Below are 10,228 nucleotides of genomic sequence, written 5' to 3'. Positions count from 1 at the left end.
CAGAAAAAAAGACAAAGATCCAAAACACATACAGGAGTCCCACTCTGACAGAAATACAAGCACCAAAAAGAAAGACAAAACCAAATACAGCCACAGCCGTAACAAAGCATTCTGTGACGAAGACGCAGAGGCGTTTGGATCCATGTGCAAGCAGGTACGTTTTAATAAACATCCAAAAACAGACAGGGGCAAAAACAGAGACATGGTCAAAGCCCAGGCAGGAATCGAAGACGAGGAGCTAGACAAGGAGGCGAGTAAAACAGTCAACGGTCAAAACACGAGTAGGCAAAAGATATATCAGAACCGCTCAGAAATTGCTAGGGTAAACTAGGTAATACTTCGCAGAGAATGAGGTGCAAAGTGAACATATAAATATGGTGAGCCTGATTAAGATAATTGAGTACAGCTGGTGAAAGAAGCAACGGAGGACATCAGTATTCTGGAGAGGGATCCCTCTGGTGGTTGGGAGGGGAACTGGAAGTTGGAGTCCTGACACCAACACATTTTAGCTTTGAAAATCACAATGTGGCTCCAATCAAAGAGCTGTTTGCTAATAGAGGAGTGACAAAAACAACATTTATTATATACTTAATGTTGATCATAACAGGCAAAAAGGAGGGATTAGATGCAAAATCTTTAATAAAAGACAGCAAACGTTTCAATAATGGATATTTATTAATGTTCTTTGTTCAATCAGCTCAGTAGATTCAAATACTGAGCATCACAAATGTGTTCTGGACTTCAATCAAAGCTTTGTTTTGATCAAATAGACAAAAAAGAAGAGAATGATTGTTTAAAATAATTCACATTTTATTTCAACATCAGAAAACCCTGGAATTCACACATTAATAAAAATAAGATTTTTTTTTTTTTTACTTTTTCATACTATTTGCTTTTCACTCTTACTGAAGTAATTGTTCAGATGACTACTTTATACTTCTATTTGAATAAGAATATTTGAAAGTAAAGGTACTCATACTTGAGTACAGATTTTGTTTATTTTATCTCCCTCTGGACCCCGCTCTGCTGCAGCTGGTGAGAACTAACCAGTGGAGGAAAGTGGTAGACATGCTGAAGATCCTGTGAGGGGATGCCAAGCATCATTTCAGAGAGAAAGTTGTCCTCTTATCGCTTGTTTTGTCCAGATGATGAAACAAAAAGTTTCAAAGAAACAAAATCCACTAGTAGATCCGTTGCTCACTTTGACTGAAGAAATATCTGTTTAATCTGATAATTGAATGTGTATAAATGTTTTTTATTAGTAAAATCGTCTATAAACACATATTTCCTCTGTATGAATCAATAAGGTAAACAAGGCAGAAAACAGGCGACAAACTATCTCAAATTAAAGTCAACATTGCTCTTGAAGACATATTAAGGACAGAGCTTTTTTTCTACTGGTTGTAGTTGTGGTACTGTTGAATAACATCCATTCTGTCTATCAGCTGTGAGGACTAGATGAAGAAAGAAACAAAAATGATTTCTTGAATCTGGCCTGGGATGAAGCTGAAAATACTACAACAAGAACTGGAAACGCTAACGTGGAAAGACCTCTGAGTTCTTAAGTAAAGAACAGATCATGGTTCTTTACAAACTAAACCTTTACATTGGTTTTGATGAAGCAGTCCAGACACAGAAGCCCAAACACAAGTCCATGGTTTGTTATCACCCTCATCCTCCTTCTTCCTCACTAGAGCTGTTCAGAGTCTCTCCACCCACTAACTGAAAACAGGAAGTTCTCTCACTATTTTAAGAAGGCTCAACACACTCTTCGGCCAGAATCTTCTCAACCAGGAGCTCCACTTTGACTCTTTGACCTCCATCTCCATCGGTTTGTACTTTGTACTGAGCTTGTTTGAATTGTGGTGAAGGGTGATGTATTCATTTATTAATTCACTTCTAATCTCCTGTGGACCAACAGGGAAACTTTGTGTTCATCCGTGAGCTGATCACAAAGATGTCAGTCTGGGCTGCTGTTCTGCTGATGTTTGGAGCCTACATGGTGACTGCAGAGGTAAAATCAATGAATGAGGCTTCATTATGTCTAAATGAGAACATTCTGTAGTTTTTTTCTTGTAAAGATACAGAATCAGCAACAGTCAGTAACAACAGCCTTTTCTTTTTTTCTGTTTACATTCATGGCAGGTTTATCCCTTGGATATGGCTATCAACTCTGTTGATGACATGTATAAGGGCTGTGAAGACAAAATGCTTAAAAATGTGAAGAACTTCCTGAAGAATGAGACAAACAATAATCCAAAGTTTCGTGATGCTTGGAGTGAAGCAGAGATGTACTACAACGGGAAATGGAAAAGAAATAAGAAAAGAAGTTTGGAAAAAAATGAGGCTGTGGCCGTTTATGCTTACACAAATGCTCAGATAAACATTTACGATGAGTTAAATAAGGCAGTTCGAGAACAGGGACCTGAGTACCAGACCAGCTTTAATTATCACTCCCTGCACTATTTTCTTACAAGAGCTATACAAAAACTTGCTGCCAAACAGACAGAAGAAAAATGTCACACTTCTTACAGGAGAACTAAAGTCTCCTTCATGGAGGTTCCTCTTAACACGAAGATACGCTTTGGTCAGTTTACTTCCTCCTCACTGCATCCGCTGAAGCTCAACAAAGGTAAAAACTTGGGGAAAGATTTTGGAGAAAAAAGCTGTTTTAAGATTAAAACATGCTTTGGAGCTGATATCTCAATATATTCAAGGTATGAAGATGCAGAGGCAGAAATCTTGATTCCTCCTTATGAGGTGTTTAAAGTCACCAAAATAGAGACAAGAGAAAAGGATAAAGAGCTTCCCTGTGAGGTCGTCTATACAGTGGAGAGCACTCGGGAACCTGTTTCAAACTACAACTGTGCTCTCTTCAAGCCCTCCCTGTCTCATGGATGAGACATTAGAACCCAAAGAACATGAAGCTTGTTCTAATATCTGTGAAATATCACATGAAAGCAGCAGAAAAATGTAAGAAGTGTCTCATGTAATCATTGCGTGCATTGGAAAAATAAAAGCAAATTCTAACAAAAACTGTGTATTTTTCATGTGGAGTTCCTTTGACTTTGACCATGAAATTGTGTTTATTATGTCCTCTGGTAGAGAGGGAAACAGCATCTACTATGAAATATTTTACTATCAAAAATTCAAATTGCTTTGTCTTGTGAGTCTCCATTTATTTTCATATTTTCTTTCAGCTTTTCAAGGCGTAGAAACAGAAACATGTGGGTTCACACAGGGTAATGATAAAAATATAAACTTTTTTTTAACCACCCTGGTCTTTGCGGGAAGACAAAAGATCTTTGACATTATTTTTTTTTACTTCAAACATTCTATAAAACAGATCAAAACAACTTTGGTAATTTTATTGTGATAAAAGTCAAGGTTTTATGGAAATGTCAGTGAAGCATGCTGTGGGTGAAACACTCGACTTCAGCAGCTACCTCTCAGTGGAGTCTTATCAAACAGAGCTCAGCTTTATATTTTAATGTAACTACTACTAAAACATAGTGAGTCTCTGCTGCTGTGAAGAATTAGACATTCTGTTGAATGGTTTGTAAAGGAAGAATTTCCCTTCAGGAAGTCTGCATCTTCTGACAGCTGATGTATTTTCAGTGTTAGAGTTTCATTACAGCACAAAAAGTCAACATTAGATTATGTCACATGACCCACCTGGACACTCTTCTGCATATTTAGGATCAAGATCTGACTCAAATCCATTCTGACTCTCTATAGTGTTACAGAGATAAAGAATTGTTAACATAAAAAAAATACACATGACATGTTTCTCAGCTGTGAGGACAAGACGGAGAATGAAACAAAAATGATTTTTACTCTGGCCTGGGATGAAGCTGGAAATACGACAAGAAATGGAAACGCTAACGAGAAAAGACTTCTGGGTTCTTAAGTAAAGAACAGATGGTGCATTACGTTCACACATCGAACAAACTAAACCTTTACATTGGTTTTAATGAAGACAGAGGTGTAAACACAAGTCCATGTTTGGTCATCACACACTGCACTTCTTCCTCACTAGAACTGTTCAGAGTCTCTCAGCTGTTAAAAAAATGTACATACTTATATATCATTCTAACTGCTGATCAAAACTGTGTTTGAACATCATGGTGAGTTTTAAAAAGCAACACTTTTTGCTTTCTTTTCTCGCTTAGAGAATATTTTCCTCACACCTTCAGCATAACAGGAAAAGTCTAACATAGCTGTTGCTCAAAGTGACACAAACTGCTGAAACAGGAGCTTTGCATCAACCCAGTGTTGACCAGTGTTGGGTAAATTACTTTTAAAGAGCAATTGATTACTTTAAATTAGTTACTGTATGATATTGTAAGTAAATTACTCCCTAATTTAAATAGTAATTCACTACTCATTACTTTTCTTTACTTTTTTCTACAAATTTTCATGAGAATAAAGCTAGCACTCACAAGATACCCTTCTAAAATCCAGAAAATAGAAACACTTTTTCAGCATAACGTCATTGGTTTCAACACACAAACATGAAAAAACATAGATTGTATAGTAGCCTACAAATAAACAGATTGCTCATGAATCTAGGATCGTGGCAAACAATAATTTCAGGGCATAACTTTGGTTTGTGCTGTCTAGTAATTGTAATTTAGTTACCAAAATTTGAACTGAAATTCATTACGTTACAGACAAATTCAATAAATTACAGTATTTGTGTTGTGCATTTTGTGATTTTGTGTAGTGTTGAGAGAACTGTTGTAGTCTAAAAGTTATTGTCTGGGTTATCCTGTGTTTTTGTTTGTGTTTTAACAAACCAGCTGTGGTTCTGTGTGTGAATTGTGTCTTTGTTTAAAAGGTGATAGGTCAAAAGATCCTAAAATAATGGTTGTAAGTGATGTGATGTTTCATGGCGGACGTGGCCGCTCTGGAGGTTATGAGGGTGAAATGCAGACAGACCACAGGGGGTGGGTGACACATGCTAGAGGAGCATCAAGTGAAGACTTTTTGTCTGAGATTGTACCAAACTTGTGCAACGTGAGTTTGTGTGTTCAGATCAGAAAAACGTGAGTGAAAGTGCAGAAGAGAAAGCTGAGGATGTTGAATGGTTTCAGATTGTTGACTCTGGCAAAGTTGAAGAAGTTGATTTAAATACACATGAAATCTTTACAATGGGAGATCTGTGGTTGAATGGTCAAAAAGTCCCAAAAGCCAAATTCCATGACCAGGATTTGAGCCGCCAAGGCACTCGCCCTCAACTGCACCCGAACCACAAAGGACCCGCCCCTTCTGAGCTCTCCTGCAGGTGGTCAGGTCTGGCTCCAGGTTGGGGCCCCAGTGATGCCATTCCAGGTGACAAAACTGGATCTTTGATTTTACTTCTCATTCTAGGTTGCCCTCTCTCAGTGGGTGGACTGTTTAAATTTCCCGGTAATGAAGGCTTACGCGGAAAGTAATGCACATTATGTAAAACAATAAAGTTTTATTGAAAAAAAGCCACAGTGTTTATATTGTAGGCGGGGTCACAGTAACAGCGCTGCATGAATGGATACTTTCCTCATGACGCCAGGGGGACAAAGATCATCGTGAGAAAGGATCATCACTCTTTTCAAATCCGAAAAATAAATAAAGACGACAGATCAAAGTGCTTATTGTTGTCACAAACTGGCGTGCCACTGTCTTTTCCTCCATGTTCCCCAGGGTAACGACCCCTGCTGTCATAGATGAGACATTAGGAACCAAAGGAAATGCTATTCCTTTAAAAATCTTTGAAATATCAACTGAAAAATCAAAAAGTGTCTCATGAAATCATTGTTTATCTTGGGAAAATAAAAATAATAACTTTACGTAAAAAGTGTGTTTTTAAAGTGGAGTTCCTTTGACTTTGACCATGAAACTGTTGTGCCATCTAGTGGAGAAGGGAACACCATGTATGATGAAATATTTCACTCTCAAACAAACAAATTGCTTAGCTTTGTCATTCTCTGTTATGTTTTTTTTAGTTTACAGTACTTAAATTAAATAATAAAAAAACAACATTTGTGTTCATGTATAACAGGGATGTCAAACTCACCAAAATCCAAAACACACCCTACGTCACTCGAACCAATTTTTTAAAACTTCGAAAACTTTTTAACACAACTATGAAAAAAACAGAGGAATATTATTCTAAAATAAAACAACTTAAACTTTAAATAACTTCCAATATTTTACTCTCCATAAAAAATAATTTTGTCAAAATTATACAAGTTAGAAACAAACTAAATGTTAAAAGACAAAAACACTAAAATTTCTTTGCTTTTATATCTATTTATATGAAAAATTACACCTGTAAATAATCCAAAAGATTTTGATCTCCATCAAATATATCCTGTTAAAATAATCCAAATATGAACATGCTGCTGAACAAAACAAACAAATCCTGGAAATAAATATAAAATTGAGCAAAAACATATCAAATGATTCTGATGAATTGTGTGTTCCAAAAAGAAAGCAATAGATAATTATAACTTTCAGCCTTCATAATCCAAGTGTTGCTTGAACATGTTACCAGCGCTACATATGGGGCCGTTAATAACAATATTATAAAATTATCTGGCCCAGCAACATGGGCAAAGGAAGGATGGAGAGAACTGGAGGAGCAGAGGAGTGTGGTTACGATACACCCCTCTTTAAGCTAAGTACCCCTTCCTTGTCCTTCCTCGCATTGTTTATAGCTGCTATAGGAGGAGCTGTTTTATATTTTGTGCATATTTTCTGTTTTCAGTAGAGCTTTATTCATCTTCCCATTGTTTTATCATTTGTTTTTACTCAGGTACCTGGTTTTCTTTTTATGGACTCAGAACTCCTCCTGATTGACAGCCTTGGACTCTAATGGTGGGAGGACTTTTAAGACTCTACTCCTGTCCAAATAAACTCTTCCCTATCTCTCTTAAACAAGCCTGGTTGTTGTTTGACCTGCTCCCGGCTGATCTGAACTCGGGTGGTGGAGGTGGCAGCACACTTAAAACACCTTGTGACACCAGTGCTCAACTTTTATTTATTTATTTATTTTTTCTAGTTCATCACGCTGTCTTGTGGGTTCCAGATGACCTCACTCCCATTGTCAGCATGCCAAGCATAGAGCAAAGGGCTAATTAGCTCGATTGCAACATGGAGCTACCGTGTTTTTAGCCTGATTGCTACATGAAACGGAGTCTGTGTTTATTTAATTTGTAATTTATGGAAGACACGGAGGATGTTTAGAGATCAGGTTTATTTATTTTGAAGAGCTGTACAAAAACAGTGATCACGTCTCCATGTTTGGGTCATGAAAACATTTACATTTTTCTGGTAGCTACACCCAGTATTCTGGTAGTATTTAAACGGACGAATCAATGAGACGTGAAAAAAGTCTCACCACAGATTTGTGCGTAATAGGTGATTCGTGTGTAATTTTTAAAGATTTGCATGTGTAATTAGTTTCAAGCTGTTGTCATTTTAATTTGTGCTTGTATAAATTGTATTTTTTTGAATTTCATAAATTTTGTACTTGTGCACAAAATGTATTATGAGTTATAGATCAAGAATTACGCATGCATAAATCGGGGTGAAACTTATTTCTCTCCATACATTTCCCTCTCCACTAGACGAAATGCACAATTTCATGGTCAAACTCAAAGGAACTCCACATTAAAAACACATACAGTTTTTGTTAAAGTTATTGCTTTTATTTTTCCGAGGTTCACATTTATTTCATGACACACATTTTTGCTGTTTCTGCTGCTTTCAGTTGATATTTCACAGATATTTGAACAAGCTGCATTTTCTTCGGGTTCTGGTGTCTCATTTATGAGACAGGGAGGGCTTGAAGAAAGCACAATTGCGGATTGAAACAGGTCTCTGAGTGCTCTCCACTGTATAGACTACATCACAGGGAAGCCCTTTATCCTCTGCTCTTCTTTCTATTTTGGTGACTTTAAACTCCTCATAAGGAGGAATCAAGATTTCTGCTTCTGTGTTTTTCCCTGAATCGATCTTCACCCAGGAGTATGGTGAGATGTCGGCTCCATAGCATGTTTTAATCACAAAGCAACTTTTTTGTCCAAAAGTTTTCCCCAAATTTATGCCTTCCTTGGACTCCAAGGGATGCAGTGAGGAGGAAGTGAAACGACCAAAGCGTATACGCTTGTTAAGAGCATCCTGTCTGAAGGAGATATTAGTTCTCCTGTAAGAAGTGTGACATTTTCGTCCTGTCTTTTTGGCGGCAAGTTTTTGTATAGCTCTTGTAAGAAAATAGTGCAGGGAGTGATAATTAAAGCTGGTCTGGTACTTACGCCCCTGATTTTGAGCTGAACTTCTCCACCTGTTTTAGTTTGTGCGCACTTTGTAGTTTCTTTGGTGATTTGTGTTAGGTCCCACTCTGTGTTCTGTGTTTAGTGTTGGTTAAGTTAAGTGAAGCTGTTGGGGTGAACCGCCATTTTCTTTAGTAAATGTTTTCTCCTGTTTCTGTTAGTCCAGGGAGGTTAGTGTTTGTCGTTATTTTACTGTTTCTTTTGCAGGTAAGCTCCCTGGGTTGAGTCAGTTGGGGTTTTGTTTGTTGTTTTGGCCTTGGTTCACCCTGAAGCCTTTTGCTTCACTTTTAGTTATTGTTCGGTTGTTTTGGTTCTTGTAAATAAATGTTGTTATATTTTTTATGGAGACCTTTGTTGTGTTTTGTTACCCATTATTTACTTTAATTTACCTTTATGTTAGGCCCCGAACCCCTAGACCACATTGGGCGTAACAGCTTCGCCTGACTCGGATCCAGCAGCGGGCGTTCCCTCGCCCTCCAATCCAGCAGCTTTTGCTTCCATGCTACTGGAACATGGAAGACAACTTCAACTATCATGGAGCGTTTGTTAGTCAATCCAGCGATACCTACAGCATCTCCAGCGCCGCAGCAAGCCACGCATCCGGTTCCCAAGGTTCCCTCCGCCGCTAGCGCCTCCACGCCTGCTCCACGTCTTTCAATGCCGGACAAGTTCACAGGAAAACCCGAACAATGAAATGGATTCCTGATGCAGCGCCAGCTCTTCCTCCATCAGCAAGCTCACTGGGGAAGCATTGGAATGGCTAGCGGTCAGGTCTGGGGGATCGCTGCAGTTCCACTCCTATGCCGAGTTTACCCGGTTGCTGCTCGCCGTATTAAAGCATGCTAGTGACGAAAGAATCCAGGTGAGCAGCTTCTTGACATTAGTCAGGGGAAGGACACCGACGCTGCATACTCCCTGAGATTCCAGACATTCGACCGCTCTTCGGACTGTTTTCCGACTTAACACGGAGCTACAACGCAAGACTGCCTGCCAGGACAAGAATATGGATCTCGATCAGCTGATCGCGGTAATGTAGCCACGAGGGGGCCCAAGTCAGGGTCTCATTGTGCCGGTCCCAAGCCCGGATAAATACAGAGGGTTGTGTCAGGAAGGACACCGACGCTGCATACTCCCTGAGATTCCGGACATTGGCTGCTCAAACAGACTGGACTTCGACCGCTCTTCGGACTGTTTTCCGCCGGGGACTTAACACGGAGCTACAACGCAAGATTGCCTGCCGGGACAAGAATATGGGTCTCGATCAGCTGATCGCGGTCATTATACGTTTGGTAAAATCCTTTTACTTTCTTTTAATTTTATTTAAATGATCACATTTTTACAATTTCTTTTGATTGTTTCTTTTAATGTTTTATGTAAAGCACTTTGAATTGTCTCTGTACATGAAATGTGCTTTTCAAATAAACTTGCCTTGCCTTGCCTTGGACATTCTCTTGACATTCGGACTCGGAGACCAAGAGAAGCCAGCGCTGAGCCATTTTCCTTCCAGTCTGTACGTTCCCGCTACGAGCACGTCACTTCCGCTGAGCCGATGCAGCTGGGAACAACACGTCTGACGCCGGAAGAGAGGAGTAGGTGCATGCGCAAGAATGTCTGTTTTTACTGCGGTCGCCCTGGCCACCTGCGAGCTTCCTGTCCCGATCGTCCGCCCCAACGATCGGGAGGCCCGGTGAGTTACTCTGCTATTACCTTTGAGATTTCTGTTGACATTAAGCGAGGAGATAAAGTCATCACATCTACTGCAATGATAGATTCAGGGGCAGCAGGAAATTTCATTATTGACTTAACATGACTGTGCCATTGATCTCTTACCTGGGCACACCCCAGCAAAAGGAAGGGTGTTTCCATTGTGGCAAACAGAGACGGAGGCCATGCAGGCATATGTCCAGGAAGAA

General features: G+C 39.2%; 2 protein-coding genes across 2 annotated transcripts; one reads left to right on the top strand and one right to left on the bottom strand.

Moving 5' to 3' along the window:
* Positions 1-1,547: 1,547 nt before the first annotated feature.
* On the top strand, positions 1,548-3,015 carry LOC112137522 (T-cell ecto-ADP-ribosyltransferase 2). The gene is made up of 3 exons (XM_024259875.2): positions 1,548-1,831; positions 1,922-2,014; positions 2,146-3,015. Exons 2-3 carry the CDS (start codon positions 1,958-1,960, stop codon positions 2,899-2,901), a joined length of 813 nt encoding a protein of 270 aa, XP_024115643.1. The 5' UTR covers positions 1,548-1,831; positions 1,922-1,957; the 3' UTR covers positions 2,902-3,015.
* Positions 3,016-7,806: 4,791 nt separating this feature from the next.
* On the bottom strand, positions 7,807-9,811 carry LOC118599505 (NAD(P)(+)--arginine ADP-ribosyltransferase 1-like). The gene is made up of 2 exons (XM_036214775.1): positions 9,744-9,811; positions 7,807-8,326 (listed from the first exon to the last, which is right to left on the bottom strand). Exons 1-2 carry the CDS (start codon positions 9,809-9,811, stop codon positions 7,807-7,809), a joined length of 588 nt encoding a protein of 195 aa, XP_036070668.1.
* Between the last annotated feature and the right edge of the window lie 417 nt (positions 9,812-10,228).

Source organism: Oryzias melastigma, linkage group LG1, assembly GCF_002922805.2.
Source record: "Oryzias melastigma strain HK-1 linkage group LG1, ASM292280v2, whole genome shotgun sequence".
Taxonomy (NCBI): domain Eukaryota; kingdom Metazoa; phylum Chordata; class Actinopteri; order Beloniformes; family Adrianichthyidae; genus Oryzias; species Oryzias melastigma.
Note: the sequence above shows the minus strand (reverse complement) of the source record. Positions and strands in the feature narration are given on the sequence as shown.